Source organism: Moschus berezovskii, chromosome 4, assembly GCF_049115385.1.
Source record: "Moschus berezovskii isolate FMDL1 chromosome 4, NW_MosBer_1.0, whole genome shotgun sequence".
Taxonomy (NCBI): Eukaryota; Metazoa; Chordata; class Mammalia; order Artiodactyla; family Moschidae; genus Moschus; species Moschus berezovskii.
The window spans coordinates 4,573,038-4,594,715 of NC_142463.1; the positions used below are offsets into that span (position 1 = coordinate 4,573,038).

The following is a 21,678-nucleotide window of genomic DNA, read 5'->3' on the forward strand; positions in this document are numbered from 1 at the left end:
GCCATCCAACTGTCTCATCCTCTGCTGCCTCCTTCTCCTCCCGCCTTCAATCTTTCCCAGCATCAGGGTTTTTTCCAATGAGTCAGATCATTGTATCAGGTGGCAAAGTATTGGAGCTTTAGCATCAATCCTTCCAATGATTATTCAGGGTTGATCTCCTTTAGGATTTCCTGGTTTGATCTCCTTGCTGTCGCAGGGACTCTCAAGAGTCTTCTTCAACACCACATTTCAAAAACGGCAATTCTTCAGCACTCAGCCTTCTTTATGGTCCAGCTCGCACATCCGTACATGACAACTGGAAAAACCATAGCTTTGACTGTATGCACCTTTGTCAGCAGAGTAATGTCTCTGCTTTATAATATGCTGTCTAGGAGTTATTGATGACTGTGATTTTTGATACTATGCAATGTATATCAGCTTTGGGAAGATCTGCATAAGTCAGTGAACCATCAGTTTTGAAATGATCAAGACCTGATGTTACAGAGTCATGTCTGAGAAGAAAATCTGTTCAGCGCACAAGACGCATGACTTTTAATGTAGCAGGAAATGCAAAGTTCTTGATAAGGTTTCAGATTCTGCATCACCACCAGCCTTTAGGAAGTTGCCACCCATCAAGCTGTGGTGTGGAGTCAAAGGAGAATATTCACAGCTATCTAAAAGGCTATTAAAACTTTCCTCTCTTTTCTAATTACACATCTGTGTGAGGCCAGATTTTCTTTCTATACTTCAACATATTGCAGCAGATTGAATACAGAAGCATATATAAGCATCCTGCTAGATTCCACTGAGCCAGACACTATCACTCTTCCAATTTTTTTTCTTCTGGGAAATATATTCTTCATTAAAAATGTTACTTATGTGAACACATAATGGGTTTGTTATTGTTGTTTTTAATGAAAATGCATATTTTAGAAAGATTGCAGTTTTAATACCTAATACAATAAGTATCAATAGCTAGAACTCACATAAACAAAAGCTTTGGGGATCATCAAAAATTATCAAGCGTGTCAGGAGTGGGACTTCCCAGGTGGTCCAGTGGTTAAGACTCTGCCTTTCAATGCAGGGGGTGCAAGTTTGATCCCCAGTCAGGGATCTAAGATCCCACCCGATGCAGGGTGCAGCCAAGAATTTTAAAAATAAATAAATAGAACTTTTTTTAAAAAAGTGTCAAGAGCAACTAAGGTCAAAAGTTTGAGAATAAAGAGTCATCTTGAGCATGGGCATCTTCTAACCCTTAGATTCTGGATCAATGAAACTAACTTGGTAAATGTTTTCTTTCTCTATATGGAATAAATATAACACTGGTGTCCAGGTAGTTTCTCTTGGAAAAATCAACTTTGTATCCCTTCTGAAATTTCTCAACATTAAATTTCAAACTCTGCTTTTTAAAACATAGAAGCTATGTGGTTACAGAAAACAATGACTATTCCTATCTCTTAACATGTGGGGCTCAGACTCACTGAAATCTAAAGCACGCGTGCCTATGTCATGCACTAGTACCAGGTCTGTAATTTGAACAGCGCCATGTTTCTGTTTTATTTCAAAATCCTGTGTTTATCCTACATTTTAAACAGGAAGAAATAATTTGTGCTTCTATCGTCATTCTTAACACAAGCATGGAGTATTGCAATAATTTTTTTTAAAAGAAGAGGCAGAAGAGTACAGTCTGCTTTAAGGAGAATGGTCTGACTCAGAGTAACAGTTGCTTTCAGGAGAGAAACCTGCTTCTGAATGTCACCAGGTCCTTCTGCTCCTTAGAGACTGCGTATCCGGCCAGCAACTGGCAGGGAGCCCCATCCTAATAACCGTCACTCATTTCAGTGAGCTTGAGCAGAGCCAGCTCTTCAAGAATGCAACAGAGAGGGCTGCGCTCCTGGATGTTTATTCTGCCTTTTTTTTCCTCCTCAGGAACTTGACAGGCACTTTTCCTGACTACCCTAGCGAAGAAGAAGGAGGTTCCGCTATCATTTTTTCCAACAAGACCCCACAACAGGTACAGATATGCTTGAGAAATAAAATGTATCTATATCATAATTGTAATCCTTTAAACCTGAGAGTTAATAAGTTTGCAGGGTTATTAGATCTTGGTTGTTTCCCTACAGATATTTACATGGAAATACTTTTGATGTTCATCACTTAATGTACTTTCAAACTTTTATTAATGAAATTCATGCTTCCTCCTGTCTTTGAAGGCTATATGACAACAAGTGATTCTCATCTTCTTAGTAAGTGATGAGCATAGGACATGAACACTTCGGTAGAAAAGAAGGCAAAAAATATTGGCTTATTAAAAAACATTAATTTTCTAAAACTCTCTGGGAAAGAAACTTAAATATAAAGTGATGTTACTCTATCTCCTTTCACCTATCAGATTGCTAAAATTTTTGGATTGTGATAATAATTGGAGTGGGTAAACATGTGGGGAAAAGGCACTCCTGAACATTGTAGCTGGATACATAAATTAGCATGACATTTTTTGAGGGCCGTGGAATGAGTAAATATTAAAATGTTTATTAAATATACCCTTTGACCCGTAAATGCTATTTAAGGAATTTATACTAAGGAAATAAGAAGACAAGTTGCCACAGGAAACATGCCATAGGGGAATAGCAAACTTTTTCCATTAGCAGATAAATAGTAAGTAACTCTGCCATTATAACCTGAAAGCACAGACAATATGTAAATGATTAGGAACATCTGTGTTCCAATAAAACTTTATTTACAAACATGGGTAGTACGCCACAGTTGGCCCGTGTGATACAATTTGCTGACTCTTGCCATAGATAACTGAAATAGCCGTTCTTGTCTGCACTGTTCACAGCATTGACAAAGAAGAAACCAGGTTAACGTGTGTTGTGTTAGTCGTTCAGTCGTGATCAACTCTTTTCAACCCCATGGACTGCAACCCGCCAGGCTCCTCTGTCCATGGAATTCTCCAGGCAAGGACACTGGCGTGGGTTGCCATTCCCTTTTCCAGGGGATCTTCCCAACCCAGGGATCAAAGCCGCCTCTCCGGCATTGCGGGCAGATTCTTTACCGTCTGAGCCACCAGGGAAGCCGGTGTTTGTTAGTTGGGTAATTAGTTAAGTGACGTGAAGCACTAATTAAGCAATGGTAAAAGCCACGCTGTAGGTGAGATCTCAGCAGTACGCCAACCCTACGGTCAGCGTCCCTGGCTCCCTCTGCCCCTCTGCCTGAGCCCTCAGGTCAGGCAGAAGGTCTCCTCCCCAAGTCCCGTCAGAAGCCACCGCCAGCTGCCAAAGCCTTCTCTCCACCCTCCTGTCCTGCTCCCCACTTAATAACCACCCTCTTGTTGGCAGTTCATCAAGCCCTGCCTAGAGTCGCTGTCATTTTGATGTGCTGTTATTTCACTTTCTTGCCTGTTTAGGTCTTGTCCCTCCAGCTAAATTACCCGGCACAGGTTGTGTCTTGAAAGCCCCTGGCAGGCAGCCAGATGTGTTTCATGTCAGTTTAGAAAGGTAACAATTACAGAATTAGGAATGTTAGTGGAATGTCTAAATTGTCCATCGGAAACTCTCGAAACTAGAGTTAATGTCCAATCAGACTAAAAGCAAAAGAAGACTGAGGATGTCTGGTTAATACACTAGAATTAATACACAAGGCAATGGGGGCCACAGAGCAGCATGACTCTAAAAGGCAGGTGAGGGGCTTCCCTGGTGGTCCAGTGGCTAAGAGCTAAGAGCCTGCCCTGCAGGGGGCCCAGGGTTCAATCCCTGATCAGGGAACTAGATCCCACCTGCCACAGCTAGTAGAGTTCTCATGCCTCAACTAAAGATCCCGGTTGCCACACCTAAGACCCAGCATGGCCAAATAAATAGACAAACATTTTTTTAAAAGGCAGATGATGAAGAGCCAGGACAGCCTTGTGGTGAAGAATCAGAGTTCCACTGGGTCTGCAGTCTCAGGCAAGGGTCTGGCCCTCTGTGTCTCAGCCTTCTTGTCTGTGGATGCAGATACCAGCCAGACCTGCCTCCCTGGACTGAGGAGTCATTAGATGAGATGATACGTGTAATGTACTGGGAACAGAGTCTGGCCCTCTGAAACTGTCCAGGGAATCTTGGCAGTTGTTACTAATGAGGGAGTGGGGAGGAGGGGGAGGAGGAGGGGAGTAGAAGGAGAAGGGGGAGGGGAGGGAGCTGAAAAGGTAGACCAAGCATAATCAGTAAAACATGCGTGTGTGTAGTCGTTCATATTTGTAAAAAAAACAAAACAATAAAAAGACCTTCTGTGAAGTGAGTATAATCACATTGATGCCAAATCCCCCAAAAGATGGAATATAAATTGAACCTCAGATCAGTCATACATTTGAGTATTAATTCAAAAACTCAAAGTGAAGTATTAGCAAAACACCGCAGCCAAGTGGTGTTTATTCCAGAATGCCAGCGTGGTTGTGTTTTGGATGTCTGTGAATACATTGCATTATCTAAAGAGATCCGAAAGGAAAACCATAAGCTCATCACTGTGGGTGCTGAAAGGCATTTTACAGAGTCAACTCCCATTCTTGATATTAAGAAAACAAGACAAAAGTGGAATACATGGATACTTCTTTAACATGACAAAACATTTTTTAGGTCATAGGTTAATATCACGCTTAAAGAAATTCACAAGAAACACATTGATGTCATGAAAAATGCAAGGATAGCCATCATCACCATTGATGAGCAAGATCCATTGAACACTCTTAGACAAGAGAAAGAACATTGAGTGATAAATTGGAATGGAAGAGGGAAAACGATCACTTTTTGCAGATATGTTCTGTACTTAGAAAAGCAAAGAGAATAAACTGAAAAAAAAACCTTAAACAGCGTGAGAAGATGAGGAGTTACAAAATTCATATGCAGAAAGAAAAAGCTTTTGTATGTTCAAACAGCAGCTACATTTAGAAAATATAAGAAGAGTCCATTTACACAGCAACAATGACACAAAGATAAAACATCCAGGAATAAAGTTAATAATAAATGTGTGATGTGTGGAAATAAAAGCTTAAAACATTCTGAAAAATGAAATTGAGCAGATGGAAAAGCATACTGTGTTCTTAGGTAGGAATGTTCAGTTATAAATACTTCAGCTCTCCCAAACATCATTTATACATGTAATACGATCCAAATAAAAATACCAATAGCATTTTGTTGGAGTAGATAATCAGGGCATGCAGAGGGTGCCTAATATGATTTTAAACTTTGGGCAGAAAGTAAATAACCAGGAGTGACTAGTAAAATTCTGAGAATGAAGGTTAATGAGGAGGAACCAGCCCTGCCAGGTATTGAAACATGTTCTTAAGAGCCCACTGATACAGGCAGATGATTAGATGAAAAAGAACAGAAAATCAAGAAATATATCCAAATATACAATTTAGTATATAATAAAGAAGCCTGTCATCCTTCTTGTATAAGGAAAAGTAAAAGGACCATTTAATGAATGGGATTATAATAACCAGGTTGTCAACTGGAAAAGAAGAAAATTAAATCTCTGTCTCTTTATACTTTACCCCAGAATGATTCCAAATGGATCAAAGTTTTAAATGTCAAACAAAACAAAAACACAAAAGAACTAAAAGCAGCCAGTAAAGAAATATGTCATAACCTCAGAGTGGAAAAGACCTTTTTACCTCTGTTGCATGACCTGGGAGTCATAAAAGAAAAAAAAGATAAACTACATTAAAAAATATTTTTAACCTCCATGGCAAAACTGACTCCAAGTAAAGTCAAATGACAGATGACACACTGCAAGAATTATTTGTGATGAGTATCACAGATAAGAGATCATTTTTCTAATATATAAAGAGCTCCTAGAGCTCTATAAGGAAAAAAACTCAGTAACCCAGTATTTTTAAAGCCAAAAGATATGAACAGACAGTTCTCAGAAATGAAAATCTGAATGGATTTGAAACGTAATAAAATATCTTCAACATATGAAAAGACGATCAACCCCACACATATAAAGGAAATGCAGATTAAAGCTATACTGACAGACAAAACTGATAGATTGAACCTCATCAAAATTCAAAACTTTGGGGCTTCCAAAGACACCGTTAAGAAAATGCAAATACGAGAACAGCCTGGGAGATGATAAGTGAGAACTTACACCTGATAAAGGATTTGTATCCAAAATGTACAATAATAAGCACACTGAAAGATGCTCAACACCACCTGTCATTGCTGCTGCTGCTGCTCAGTCACTCCAGTCGTGTCCGACTCTGTGCCACCCCGTAGACAGCAGCCCACCAGGCTCCCCCGTCCCTGGGATTCTCCAGGCAAGAACACTGGAGTGGGTTGCCATTTCCTTCTCCAGTGCGTGAAAGTGAAAAGTGAAAGTGAAGTCTCTCCGTCATAGCCAACTCTTCATGACCCCATTGACTGTAGCCCACCAGGCTCCTCCATCCATGGGATTCTCCAGGCAAGAGTACTGGAGTGGGTTGCCATTGCCTTCTCCATGTCATTCCGTTCCGTTCCGTCGCTCAGTCGTGTCCGACTCTTTGCAACCCCATGGACCGTAGCCTACCAGGCTTCTCCGTCCATGGGATTCTCCAGGTAAGAATACCGGAGTGGGTTACCGTTTCCTTCATGTCATTAGGAAGATGAAAATTAAAACTACAATGAAGTGTCATTTCATAACACTAGGATGATGTACTACTAATAAAAGACAGTAACAAATGTTGAGATGCCAAGAAGAAGGAACCTTCCTACAATGCGGGGGACATAAAATGGTGCATCCACTTTGGAAAACCAGTTTGTCAGTTTCTTAAAAGTTAAACACAAATTCACCAAATAACTCAGCAGTTCTGCTCCACACTTAGGACTTTATCCAAGAGGAATGAAAACGCTTGTCCACACACAAAAAACGTACATAAATATTCATAGGCGCATTGTTCATAATAGCCAAATGTTTGAAAAAAACCTAAATTTCCAGCAGTTGGTAGGTGAGATGTGGAATAGCCATGCAACAGAATGGTACTCAGGATTAAAAAAGGAACAAGCGAAAGGAGAAAGCCAAAGGAAAGGGAGTGGCAGAGGATGAGATGGTTGGATGGAATCACTGACTCAGTGGACATGAATCTGAGCGAGCTCCAGGAGATAATGAAGGACAGGGAAGCCTGGCATGCTGCAGTCCCTGGGGTTACAAAGAACTGGACACGACTTAGCAACTGAACAACACCACCACAACTTGGGTGAACCTCAAAACATGATGAACCATGAAAGAAGCCAGACACGAGAGACCATTCCATTTATAGGAAATGTCCAAAAGGAGTAAATCCATGGAAGCAGAGAGTAGATTAGTGCTGGAGAAGAAGGGCAGGAGAGGGAAACAATTAAGGCACACGAGGGAATCTGAGTGGAATGATGAGATGTGTTAAAACTGATTTACAGTGATGGTTGCACAATGTGATAAACTCACTAAAAATGATTGACTTGTCCACATGGAATGGGTAAATGTAAAGAATGTAAAATGCGCCTCAATAAAATCGGACCTATATCTTCAGAAAGAAAACAGGCAGCAAGCCAGATTCAGACCCCTCGATTTTCCAGACACGATGGCTAACTTTACAGGCACTAAAGTGCATCTCTAATTCTGGGAGATTTTACTATAGCTGAGGAGCACAAGCCAGATAAACTCAACATTGGCACCTACACGAAAAACCGAAACAACTCCGATGACATGCTATTTTTCACCCGTTCAGCTGGCAAACACAAGCACTGTGTCAGTGAGCATGCGGGAAAGCGTGAAGCCGCCCGCGTCGCTGGTGGGAGTGTGAATTAGCACAGCCCGCTGGGGGCAGTTTGACAGTTTTGTACATGCGTGTGATCCAGCGCTTCTCCTCCTAGGAATTATCCAGAAGGTTTGCTCACACACTTGCAAGATGACATTTGCATACGTTGATCCCTGGCAGCTTTGCGGTTAATAGCAAAAGATTGGCGATAACCTTGACTTCCGTTGGGAGGAGAATGGTCAAATAAGTTATGAATGGGGAGGAAACCTTTCTCTACGTGCTTGTTCACAATTTCTGAAGTGTGGGTGGTGTTAATATTTTGTCTTTTGAAAATAATAAACTGGGTAAGGATCTAGGTGAAACAATTGATGCACTGAATTGTATTGCCTCACAATAAGGATTTTATCCCCTTTTCGGGTACATATATCTATATTATATATTTTATACATATATATTATATATGTTTCTGAAAGTTTCCAAACTTCCAAAGGCCAAAACATGTCCATTTTCCATAAGTGTGCCAGAACATGAAGGTCCTGGCAGGCATGGTTTGGTTCTACGAGTTGAGGTGAGTCTGACCCCCAAGGAAAATATTGCTATTCTGACAACAAGGGACTTTCAATCCTGTCTAAAGACACCCTTTTTTTAATCAAATAGTGTACACAACACGTCCGTCACCTCTCACCTCCCTACACCACCTCCCTGAGCCTCCCCTACCCAGGATCTTCACTAGAACCTCGGGAGGTGGGTGAGCCTCAGGAGGATGTGGCCTTGGACACGGGGCTGCAGTTTTTTTAAGTCCAGGTGGTGCCTGACTATCCTGCTTTGTTCATGATAAAGCTGTTATGAACACGTTTAAAGGTGTGAATTAAGCTCCTAAAAACAACATAGCTATGAATTCAAAAATGCAATATTAGAAAATAAACCTCAGCATTTCAGTAAATCACACCAAGAGCAATCAGTGTACACTTGATCCCAGGAGAGTGCTTTAGCACGGCACACTAGGGATAAAATGATATTAGCCCTCTTTTAATTTTATTTATTTATTTCACACTGTTTAGTCACTAAATCGTGTCTGACTCTTCTGTGGCGCCATGGACTGTAGCCCCCCAGGCTCCTCTGTCCATGGGATTCTCCAGGCAAGAATACTAGAAATGAGTTGCCATTTCCTTCTCCAGGGGATCTCCCCCCGCCAGGGATCGAACCCACATCTCCTGCATTGCAAGCGAATTCTTTACCACTGAGCCACCAGCGATTCACTTGGCTGCACTGGGTCTTCACTGCTCCTTGGGCTTGTTTCTAGTTTTGGGGGCGAGCCGGGGCTGCCCTGAGTGTGTGGTGCACCGGGTCCTCATTGCAGTGGCTCCTCCTGTGGGGGAGCACAGGCTCTAGAGAGCATGGGCTCCAGTAGTTGGGGCACATGGACTTGCCCCGTAGCATGTGGGATCTTCCCAGATCAGGGAGCAGTGTCTCCTGCATTGGCAGGCAGAGTCTTAACCACTGGGCCACTGGACCACCAAGGAAGTCCAGTATTAGCCCTTTTTTATTTGCTCTCCAAAAGTAACCACTGGACTGAATTTGGTGTGTCATTCTCTTACATTTCTTCCCCTTCCAGTTCAGTTCAGTCACTCAGTCGTGTCCGACTCCTGGCGACCCCATGGACTGCAGCACTCCAGGCCTCTCTGTCCATCACCAACTCCCAGAGCCTCCTCAAACTCATGTCCGTTGAGTCAGTGATGCCATCCAACCATGTCATCTGCTGTCATCCCCTTCTCCTCCTGCCCTCAACCTTTCCCAACATCAGGGTCTTTTCCAATGAGTCGGCTCTTTGCATCAGGTGGCCAAAGGATTTGAGTTTCAACCTCAGCATCAGTCCTTCCAATGAATATTCAGGGCTGATCTCCTTTAGGATGGACTGGTTGGATCTCCTTGCAGTCCAAGCGACTCTCAAGAGTCTTCTCCAGTGCCACACTTCAAAAGCATCAGTTCTTCAGTGCTCAGCTTTCTTTATGGTCCAACTCTCACATCCATACATGACTTCTGGCAGAACATTGCTTTGACTAGATGGACCATTGTTGGCAAAGTAATGTCTCTGCTTTTTAATATGCTGTCTAGGTTTGTTACAGCTTTTCTTCCAAGGAGCAAGCGTCTTTGAATTTCATGGCTGCAGTCACCATCTGCAGTGATTTTGGAGCCCAAGAAAATAAAGTCTGCCACTGTTTCCCCATTGTTTCCCCATCCCCTACACTTTTAACGACACCTATGTGTATCCTGAAATGGCGAAGTATTATTTTTCGTTTGTTTGACTGGCTGCATTTCACACTGAAGGCTAAATGTATGACTGTGGCTCGGCATCTTGCCTCTTTACTTTCTACATTATGCACCTCGGCCCGACTTGCACCTGTTTGAATCCCAGCTCAAGCCACTTACTAGTTGTGTGTCTGTGAGCATGGGACTCGGAGAAGGCAATGGCAAGCCACTCCAGTACTCTTGCCTAGAAAATCCCGTGGATGGAGGAGCCTGGGAGGCTGCAGTCCGTGGGGTCGCTAAGGGTCGGACACGACTGAAGTGACTTAGCAGCAGCAGCAGCAGAGCATGGGACTGCGCTCTGTGCCCCGGTTCATTCATCGATAAAACAGGTTGATCAAGCTCCCAGTAAGTGTGCTCGGCGGTAAATGAGCTCACCTTTGTGAAGCTCTTGGAACCGTGCCTGGCGGTTTTAAGTGCTCTGGATGGAAGTGCTGACTTCATTTTAAGGCAGAGGGACCTGGATCTTTCAGAGGTGCTGCGGTTTGTCTCACTCACGTGATCAGTGATGAGCAAAGCCTGAGGGTCCGACAGGGTATGTGTCCCCTCGGGGTCACTGTTTTACCTCCCAGAATTCATAGCAAGTGAGTGCTCACTGAATATTTATCATAGTGAATGGAATCATATGGGGGTTTTTTTTGCCTTCCCAGATGGCACTAGTGGTAAAGAACCCACCTGGCCAATGCAGGAGTTGCAAGAGACTCAGGTTCGATCCCTGGGTCAGGAAGGAGGAAATGGCAACCCACTCCAGTATTCTTGCCTGGAGAATCCCATGGATTCATGGACTGTAGCTACAGTCCATGGGGTCACAGTCCATGGGGTCACAAAGAGCTGGACATGACTGAAGCAACTTAACACATGTGGAATTTTTTACAAACTTCTACTAATTCTCCAATGATGCTAATCCTATGTGAACTAGGTATTTTTAATCAGTACTGTATTCTTTAAAAATTATTTTATTGTCTTATTGTTATTTTATTTATTTATTTTGGCCATGCTGCTCTGCATGTGGGATCTTAGTTCTCCAACGAGGGCCCCTGCATTAGAAGCTTGGAGCCTTAACTACTGGACCACTGGGGAAGTTCCTAACCAGTATTTTAAATTTTAGGACACTAAGTGGGTTTTTGTAGGAGATACAAATTAAATCAGAGATGAAAGAAACCAACTCTGAGAGGAGATGTATGGAGTCTAGGCAAGGAACACAGGAGCTCTCAGCTGGGATTTGGGGAAGAGGTGTGGGCAGGCCTGGGGCAGGCTGCAGCCGAGATGCTAATGAAACTGAGACCCCCCTCCCTGGTGTCGGTGGGACCCCTGGGAGTCAGAGCAGCTCTGAACTGGCAGGAAACTGGATTTAGAAATGTCCAGCCTCTCTCTCTCCATCTGCCGTCCAAGACCCCACTACTGCCTCTGCTGATGAATCCAGCTGGAGGCAGATGCCAGGCAGAGTGGAGAGGCCTGGAGGCTGGATCTGCAGGGTTCAGAGCCGAGCAGAGAAGGGACACTGACCCACGCAAACACTTCCTTCCGGACCGGAAAGATAAGCCTTGTCTTGATCCGACTCTCTTAAAGTGCTATGATGATTTTGGTTTTTTGCAGGTTATTGACGACATTATTGCAAGCCAAGATGAAGAAGAGAAAACCAAAAAGAAGAAAAAGGAAAAGAAACAAAAAAAGGAAAAAAAAGAGAAAAAAGAAAAGGAAACAAAGGGAAAAAATAAGGTATTCGGAGTTTTAGAAACTGGGAGTTTTCTTTTTTCCTTTTTGCTTTGAATCCTTGGAATAATCTCAAGTCTGTTGAGACTACAGTCACTCATTTCCTTGGAAACCATGTTATCCCCCAGCTGTTTTATGGGGTTTTTTTAATGTTGGTTGACAGTCAGTTGTCATCTTTTCTGTGACTTGTAAATACCCGGTAGCCTGAGGAGTGGTTTCAACAAGTCAGATAAGATACCTCACATTAGTCACACATGTGATTGCTCTGAATGTTCATTCCTCAAGACAGATGATCCCACTCATCTTTTCTCAAGGATTCTGTTCTGTTCCGTCACTCAGTCGTGTCCGACTCTTTGCGACTCCATGGACTGCTCTACCAGGCTTCTCTGTCCATGGGATTCTCCAGGCAAGAATACTGGAGTGGGTTACCGTTTCCTTCTCCAGGGGATCTTCCCGACCCAGGGATTGAACCCGGATCTCCCGCATTGTAGAGATAAGGAAAATTTCTTGGCAAACCAAATGACCACTACAAAGTCAAAACAATCCTGTCTACTTCCACCAAAGCGTATTCCTTCCAATTTATCACTTCACGTTGACGTCTCAGACATGTTTTTAATAGGACCTGTTTCTTAATACCCGAAGGAAAGCAGAGTTCAGAGTCACTGCAGGCCGGGCCTGCCCTGTGTGGTGGGGTTGCTGGGTGGTGGGTGGGCAGGCAGGTGCTACGTCCTGGGCACGATTGGAGGGGTCTTTACGCCCACATATGTGGAGAGGCCCTGCCAGGGTGGTGGTTCTCTCCAACATAGACTCCTTCTTTGGGAAATGAAATTCCAGCTGGAAGGTAGCACCACCCGAAAACCTGAATGTATATACTGTAGCCTTTTGCCCAGATACTATGTCACAGCTGACCAAAAGCCCGACCTAAATCAGAGTGGATCCTGAAAGCTTATGTCCCTCCCTGACTCTGTCCAGAGGCAGAGAGCCACCTCTAGCTCAGATAGCCAAGGCCACGCTTCTCATTTTCCCAGAGACAGGTTCCCCCTGACCGTCAGACTCTCGAATTTCTCTGTGGGGGAATCAGCTCACTGGGTGTGGTGGATGGCGCCTGGGAACTCTGGAGCCATCACAGTAAGAAAGAAACAGGACCGGGTGTGTCATCAAGGAGTGACTGGACCCAGGAGGCCAAAGTTGTAAGCAAGGGAAGGGGGTGATGGAGAATATCAAACGGGAATCCCCAAGGTCCACGAAAACGCAAGGTGTCGCGATGGTGATAAGATCTAGCATCTTGTTTAGAATTTCTCAGAGTGGGGCTTCCCCAGTGGCCCAGTGGTTGGCAATCCACCTACCAATACAGGGGACGTGGCTTTGATCCCGGGAACCGGAGGATCCCACATGCCGCGGGGCAGTTAAACCCGTTCTCCACAACTACTGAGCCCTCCCCATCTAGAGACTGTCCTCTGCAGCAGGAGAAGCCACCACAGTGAGAAGCCTGCACTGGGCAGCAGAGTAGCCCCTACTCGCCACAACTCGGGAAAGCCCAGCAGTGAAGACCCAACTAAGCCAATAAATAAGTAAAATTCCTGGGCTTGATCGTGGCCAACACAGCAGGCAGGGGCTCGCCCCCTGCACGCGATGAGCGGGAATCTCGCAGCTGCCTCCACTGCCCTGTCCCTCTCTAATTGGGTCCCCTGTTTCTTGCTGCGTGGATGAAAGAAGAAAGACCCCCCTGCCTTGGTCTCCCTCCTCTCCGCTGAAGTGGGTGCTGCATGCATGTGGCCCCTGCGACGCCCCCTCAGGACCAAGGGGCTCCATCCCCAGCTATAGGATGGGGTCCTGACCCCTCACACTTGGTCCCTCCCCAGCAACTGTTCAGGGTCTAAGGCAGGTACTCAAAGTGAGGTTACCCACCCCGTACTGGCCAGCTGCCTTCAAGGAAAGTCACCTTAGGGAGGTCCCTGGTGGTCTTGTGGTTTAAGAATCTGTGTTTCTACAGAAGGGGGCACAGGTCTGATCCCTGGTTAGGGAACTAAGATCCCACAGGCTGTGAGGTGCTGCCAAAAGATTAATTAATTATATGAAGAAATAGAATCATCTTTAAAAAAAAAAAGGATAAGTTAGGGGACAGAGACCCAGCCCCTCACTGCCCAGGACAACTCTGAAGGGTTCTCCCAGCTCCTGGGTGCCCTGGGGATTAACTGCTGATTTCTCACCATTGCATCCCAGTTCAGCTCCCCCTCTGCCCAGGGCTGCTGCTCTCCCTCCCTCCCTCTTGGGGGGACATTCCCAATAAACCACCTGCTCATCTTCCGTCTTCTTTCCAGAGAACCCCACCCACGGGACCAGCTATCGCCTGATCTCATGGACTTACAAAGCTTTAAACCTTGCTACCAGGGTGATATTTTGGAAAGGGTTTGTTTTCCCTTTATAGAGATTAGCTGAAATATTCAGATGTTTTTATCTGAGATCTTTGCCAAGTTTTCTGACTATATATGCGGGGCTGGCGATTGATAGAGGACCAAGTGTTAGAAGAAGACTCAAAAGAGTAAGCGGACAGCTCTGCCCCTGTGGTTAGGGGTGAGCTCACACCCGCGTGAGTTCAACAGAGCTAGTTGCCTCTGCCTCCTGCCTTTTACCCTCTAACCAGGATGAACAGTCAGAGATATCTTTTTCTACAGGTCAAAATGCTGATTTCCACATAAAGATTTGAATAGCTGGTCTCAGGCATGCTTCCTGATATGCTTTAGGAATGATTTCAGGGTAGGATTTTTTAAAGTCAATGGAAAAGATAATCTGATCCGTAAGAAGCATACCAACATCATTTGAATGTGCCAAGGCTTCTTAGAGATTAATATTTCCTGTTTCCGTAATCATATTATCACTTTTAGACCTGTACCTTTCGTATAAATTCATGTCTAAGTAATTCTGAAGGATCATCCCCATCATATGCAACTATATCATAAATGCTGATGTTCTCAAACTTTGCTTTTTTTGTCCAAAGCCATTCATCATTAAGTGACTCTTTAATAGCTAGTTAATAAAATGCTGTCACTCAACAAAGACCAGATTGTGTAGCTGATAATTTCAGATTTTTATGGAACAAGCTTCACTAACAGCGAATTTTAATTTGCAAGTGTCAAACTCACCCATGCATATTTAGAAGAAGAGATGCTTAGAATAAAATTGAAATTCTTCCAATTGTCCCTGTTCCCTATTAGGCACTGCTTCAAAATTATCTTGCCAAGTGGGGGAGGATTTTAAAAATTAACTGTGTCAAGTGAGCTCTCTCTTTTTTTTTTTTTTTAGACTGAGTTAGAATTTGGAGGGTGCAGGCAGATCAATAGGGCAGTAACTGGTCCTTTGGGTGGGGATCCCTGGAAACACTGAGAAGGAGGCTGTGAGGGTGGTTTATTCAGAACATCCCCTGAAAGGGAGGGAGGGAGAGAAGCAGCTCTGGTTAGAAAGGGAGCTAAACAAGGCAGAGGGGGAGCTAGACTGAGAGGCGGGGAGCTGGACTGAGAGAGGGGGCTGGACTGAGAGAGGGGAGCTGGACTGAGAGAGGGGGCTGGACTGAGAGAGGGGAGCTGGACTGGGGATGCGTGTGCAAAGGAGCATAACTATCCCGGCGTAGCTGTTGGGAGGGGCCTGGAGAGTGAGTGGATCTGGAGGCGGGCCGGGGGTGGTTTTCTAGGCAATATCCAAGCCACAGAACCGGGGAACAACTTCAGAGCACAGGTGACAGGAGGACGGGGAGGCTGTATGACGTCTAGAGCCCACAGAGTCCGCAGCAGGCAATGAATGAAACCTCGGGGCCAGGCAGAGCCTTCTGCGGAGAGAAGATGGATAGATGGTCCTATCCGGGGTGGTAGTGACTTGAGTAGATCTGAGTTCAGCAAGTTGTGGTCTAAGATCCCTGCTGTGTGGCCTGTCATGGGATGGACTGGGAGTGGAGAGGGATTATTTGAGGCAACAAAGTCAGTTAGACCCAGGGTGGGAGCAGCAGTGAGACCAGAAGCAGGGTTACTAAGAGGCCTGGTCCCACCCAAGGACAGGTGTGGGCTGGGGGGGGGATGGTCCGAGTCTGAAGTTTGCATCCAGCCTCACGAGACATGGTGCATTTAAAATCAAACGTCGTTCCCCAAGTTGAAAGAGAAGCAAGTGGGTTTGTTGACCTTGTGGATTTTTTTTTCCTGAGAACGTGATGGAGGACAGGGCAGGTGCTGCTGGTGGTGGAAAGAGGTGGGCTTTCACAGTCAGCGGTACAGCAGCTGGCCTGTCTGGCTCAGAGAACCCCGCCCACCCCTTTATGACAGCATCTCCTTCCTGGGGCCACCTCTACCTGCAGGACCGTGGCCCTCCCACAGGGCCTCTCCTCTTGACCCCAGAGCAGCAAGGGAGAGCTCCCGTAGGCACTGCATCAGCCAAGAATCTGAGGATGAATGAATGTCCCTGCGGTGTCTTTGAGATCGCTGAACGCAGAGACTGGAAGAAGTTTTGGGGCGAGAACTTGTAGGTTACAGTGTCCCTGCTTGGATTTCCAATTTATTTTGGGCTTCATAGCATGAGAGAAGAGTTAGGGGCACTGTGTGGATCTCCGTAACTGTAGACAAGAGCACCTTAAATTAAAATAACTCGGACTAGCACTCTTATCGGAGAAGGAAATGGCAACCCATCCAGTGTTCTTGCCTGGAGAATCCCAGGGACAGCGGAGCCCAGTGGTCGCACAGAGTCGGACACGACTGAAGGGACTTAGCAGAAGCAGCAGCAGCAGCAGCTGCACTCTTATAGTCATTTGATCGGCTCACCAAGAAACTTTGCAAACATACTCCCGTTCAGATTAATGCAAGTTCTCTATCCCTTTCCTGGATCCACCTGGGGATCCTCAACACAAAGATGCCGAAGGACAGAAGGAAACAGATGGATCCAGGCGTTTTCTTCCTTAGGGACTGGTGGGCTTCCAAAAATTAGTCTTTCATCCATAGGCAAGAAAGTGGATATCTACCTAAATGTCATACCTGATACAAAAACTAACTCAAGATGTATCATGGACTTTAACATGAAACAATAAAACCTGTAAATAAAAACCTTGGGGAAAAAGTCTTCAAGATCTGGGGCTGAAGAGTTCTGAGACCTAACACCAGAAGCATGACTCACAGAAGAGACAAATTTGATCTCATCAAAATATTAATAGCTGTTTTATGTTCTGTAAAGAGACTGAAAAGATAGGCTATAGACTTGGAGAAAGTTATTTTCATTTATTTATCTGGCAAAGAATTTGTATCTATAATACATAAAGAATTCTCAAAATTCAACAGTAAGAAAACAAACTGGTCTTTATTTGGAATCTTTGGTTTTACACTGGCTCCCCTGGTGGCTCAGATGGTATTTAAAAAAAAAAAAAAAAATCTTCCTGCAACACAGAAGACCCAGGTTTGATCCCTGGGTTGGGAAGATCCCCTGGAGAAGGAAATGGCAACCCACTCCAGTATTCTTGCCCAGGTCGCATGGACAGAGGAGCCTGGTTGGCTACAGTCCATGGAGTTGCAACGAGTTGGACACAACTGAGCAACTAACACACAGAGCCATTCAGGCTTGCAGATAAGGGGATCTCCTTAAAGGGGGACCTTGATGGAGGAGGATGCTGGTGCCTCAGGGGCATTTCTGCAGACCAATAGCAATCTTTGCAAATATGCTTTCAATATTGTCGTAATTTCATTTGCCTCTCTCTGGACCTCATGTTGGCTTTGGAAGAGAAAACACGGGAAAAAAGCACTCTGCAGTTCATCCTTACAGCTCTTGTTTTCTCTCTTATTTTTCAGTGTTCCGTATGTTCAACCATTTGGAACTATTTTCCTTTATATATATTTTTTTTTCCTTGGCCGCGCTGCACAGCATGTGGGATCTTAGCTCCCCCACCAGGGATGGAACCCACACCCCTTGCATGGGAAGCACGGAGTCTTAACCTCCACCACCAGGGAAGTCCCTGGAACGATCTTCAGTGGTTTTGTCCTGTTCCTAACACACAATCGCACAAATACTCAAGAGTCTTGCCTCTGTTTCCTCCAGCCAGAAACAGACTTGGCTTATTGTTAATTCTTCTGGGAAGATCCCTGGACCTGTCTCTATGCAATTCAATTAGCTTGAAAAGCTATTGTCTGTCCACAGTGCCCCCAGGCCACTTTTGGGCTGATTTTTCACTTTTGCATCTAAAAGTGGATTATAATTTCATTCTGAGTTCAGTGAGAGGTCATCAGCCTCTTTCCCCATCAGAGTGACCTCTCTCCCATCCCCAGGACACAAATCCTGAGGGGCCCATCAGATCATCTGAAAGCCACAAGTGATCAGGCTGACGTTTGGGCTTGCATGTTAACAGATACATGCCTTGATGCATACCCCCATCTAAAAAGCCTAACAAATGTGGCCCCACTTGAATTTAACCCCTTTCCACTGATCTGAGATTAAAAGACTGTTACTCCTTGGAAGAAAAGCTGTGACAAACCTAGACAACGTATTAAAAAGCAGAGATATCACTTTGCCAACAAAGGTGTGAATAGTCAAAGCTATGGTTTTTCCAGTAGTCATGTACAGATGTGTGTGTGTGTGTGTGTGTGTATGTGTGTGTGTGTTAGTCGCTCAGTCGTGTCCAATTCTTGTGACCCTATGGACTGTAGCCCGCCAGGCTCCTGTGTCCATGGAATTCTCTAGGCAAGAATACTGGAGTGGGTTGCCATTCACGACTAACAGATCTTCCCTGCCCAGGGATTTAACCCAGGTCTCCCGCACTGTAGGTAGATTCTTTACCATCTGAGCCACCAGGGAAGCCCAACAGATGTGAGTTGGACCATAAAGAAGGCTGAGCACTAAAGAATTGATGCTTTCTAATTTGTGGTGCTGAAGTAGATTCTTGAAAGTCCCTTGACAGCAAGGAGATAAGTCAATCGTAAAGGAAATCAACCCTGAATATTCATTGGAAGGACTGATGCTGAAGCTGCAATACTTCGGCCATCTGATGCGAATAGCCAACTCATTGGAAAAGACTCTGATGCTGGAAAAGATTGAGAGCAAGAGAAGAAGGGGACAACGGAGGAACAATTGAATGGCATCACCAACTCAGTGGACATTGAGCAAACTCCAGGAGATAGTGAAGGACAGGGAAGCCTGGTGTGCTGTAGTTCATGGGGTGGCAAAGAGTCAGACACGACTGAGCGACTGAACAACTAATCTGACAATCCCAGCAAAGGAGAACTCAGAGGCAGGCCCCAGAGTGGAGCCTGAGGGTCCTTGCTGTCCCAGCACCTAGAAATTTCCCCACACAGTAGGTGATCAGGAAACATTTACAGGTGAACAAGATAAGGTCATAAAGTTGGTAAACAAGCCAAAAGAAACAAAGCAAACAAAACACAAAATACAGTTCAGTGGCACCAAATAAAGGAATAGAAACTAAAAGTAAATGCTTTGTTTCGTCTGCTCAGCTGGCAAGACTTTTATATCACTATGATTATGCTGTAACAGACAGACATCGCCTATACGTACAGAAAAGGAAAAAGAAAAATGAAGGTTTCAACCCACTCCAGTGTTCTTGCCTGGAGAATCCCAGGGACAGGGGAGTCTGGTGGGCTTCCATCTATGGGGTCACACAGAGTCGGACACGACTGAAGTGACTTAGCAGCAGCAGCAGCATTGGATAAAAGTGATGGTGAGGAAGCTGATTCTCTTCTTTGATTTTTAAAAATTTTATCACATTGTTGCCATCGTGTTCTTGGCACAATAAATAAGCATTTTTGCAAAACATGCAACGTGGCTCTGCCGTCAGCTTGCAGGAGAAGCCAAGGTGAGCCAGGCCCCTCTCTGGACGTCCCTCGCGGGCGTTTGCACCGAGCAGAGCCTCCATGATGTTTGTAAGATTTCTGAGTGAGTGGAAAGACTGGGCATATCTCAGATCCTGTTTCTTCTTGTGACTCACTGGGTCTGTGGGCAGCAACACCAGCCCACTTAGCTCTGCTGATAAGACAGTGCTGGGCACGTGGGGGACACGTGACGGAGACTCCCGGCAGGCACGGGCTGGAGCTGGGTGTTGCAGGACCCAGGTCCATGGGGACCGGCTCTTCTGTGCACTCCCTTCCCTGCAGAAGGCTGTGTGATGGCTGGGACCCATGTTCCCACCTTGCTGCCAGCTGGCCAGTCCATCTGAGTGTCCCTGCCCCAGTGCAGAGTGAGTTGGCGTGGCTGGCCAGAACCAGTCTGGAGCTGGTTCTTTATAGGGTGCGAGCATCAGCAAGATGGAATTCCCCTCCACAGGGGCCCCACAGCCCGAGAGAGCAGGAAAGTCAGACACACAAATAGTCTGTCATCTACACGGAGAGGCAGGCACCAGGAAGGATAAGCAGCCTCAGGGTCAGGCTGCTCCCTGATAGGCAGGTCTCTCTGATGAGAGCACTCCCCAGTCACTTGGCTGAGCCTGGGAGTCGTGGCCACGAAGTTTCCATCAGAGAGGGGCATTGGTCAAGGTGGGCACCCTGACGATGCAAGTGGACTTGTGTGACCCCTTCACACTGGAAGATTCAGGAAAAAAAAGCAATGGCTTTGGAGTTGAAGTGGTAAAACCTCCTTGTGGCGTTTCTCTCCCAATAATTGTCAAAATGGGAAGTGTTTAAAACAGCAGGCAGAGGCAAAGATCCATCTGGTTAACTGTTGACCAAAGAAAGAGCCATCTCTGAAAAGGAAGGCAGAAGCGTTGCATGGTGCTTTCACTCTGGTTAAGAGGCGTCTCCTGTGTTGCCCAGTTACATCATCACTGAGTGAAGCCTCATGGGAACTGCTGTCGCCGCGGTCATTCTGTGCAATCGGGATCAGGTGTTTCCCCAAAACCAGTCCTGCGGTGTGTTGCTTCCCTTGAGAACTTGATATTTATTATAGAAATAAAGCTGCACAAATAGAGCTATAAAGCTCATTTTTATTTACATGTGTGAAATACCTATTTAGGAAACAGGCCTGCTGCTGGTTTTTTATACGGCATGAGCGTCAGCAAGATGGGATCCCCCTGCACGGGGGCCCCACAGCCCGAGAGAGCAGGAAAGTCAGGTGCACAAATAGCCGATCATCTACTCAGGGAAGCAGGCGCCGGGAAGGACAAGCAAATCCCACTGAGCCACAGAGGGTCTTGTCCACCTGGGAGAATCCAGGACGGCGTCACAGGGGAGGGGACATTGGCCTGGGGCCTAAGGGGGATTTTCTGCAGAAGAAGATGGGAAAGTGAACACTGGTTGGAGAGAAGCGGGGCAACCCTCACCCCCTCCAGGCTCATCCCGCCCTCCAGCCAAAGTCGTGGCCCGACGAGCAGATGCAGAAATGTCGGACTTCTGCTGGGACCCCCAGTGGTCGCCCTGCTCCCAGACCAAGGTCATGCTCTCTGAAGATCATGGCTTGTGGGCCTTGCAAGGTCCGTCCCTGCTCTGTCTCCCAGCCTCCTGTCTGTCTGCTGGCCCCTGTTCCATACATGCTGCCCTACTGATTTCCAGCTACCCAAAGGCAGCCCAGCCTCCCAGCTCAGACCCCCATGGACTGACTGTTCCCTCTGTGAAAAGTGCTCCCGAAGCTGTGCTCCCATCCCTGGAGTAGCACGCCTCCCCCTTCTCCTCCTCCCTTCCTCCGCCCCCTACCCTCCTCCTCTTCCCCCTATGCCCCCATCCCTGTCTTCATCTCCCTCCCCTTCTCCTCTGTCCCATCCTCCCCAAATACAGACCGATCTGAATCTCCCAAACCGAAAGGGAAACTACACAACAACACGCGGGTCAGTAACGCATTGACTCTAAAAATACTAAAGATTCACGAATGCTTATTGACACCGGGAGAGAGAGGACGTACCATCTCTGGGAAGACTCAGTTCAGTTCAGTTCAGTCGCTCAGTCGTGTCCGACTCTTTGCGACCCCAT

At 45.7% G+C, this 21,678-nt stretch overlaps 1 protein-coding gene across 1 annotated transcript in view; it reads left to right on the forward strand.

The window, feature by feature from the left end:
• The window catches only part of DRC11 (dynein regulatory complex subunit 11), a 175,038-nt gene that overhangs the window by 69,015 nt on the left and 84,345 nt on the right, over positions 1-21,678 (forward strand). The window contains exons 7-8 of the mRNA XM_055403644.2: positions 1,909-1,993; positions 11,633-11,755. Coding sequence (XP_055259619.2) covers positions 1,909-1,993; positions 11,633-11,755 — 208 coding nt within the window. The remainder of the gene's footprint in view (positions 1-1,908; positions 1,994-11,632; positions 11,756-21,678) is intronic.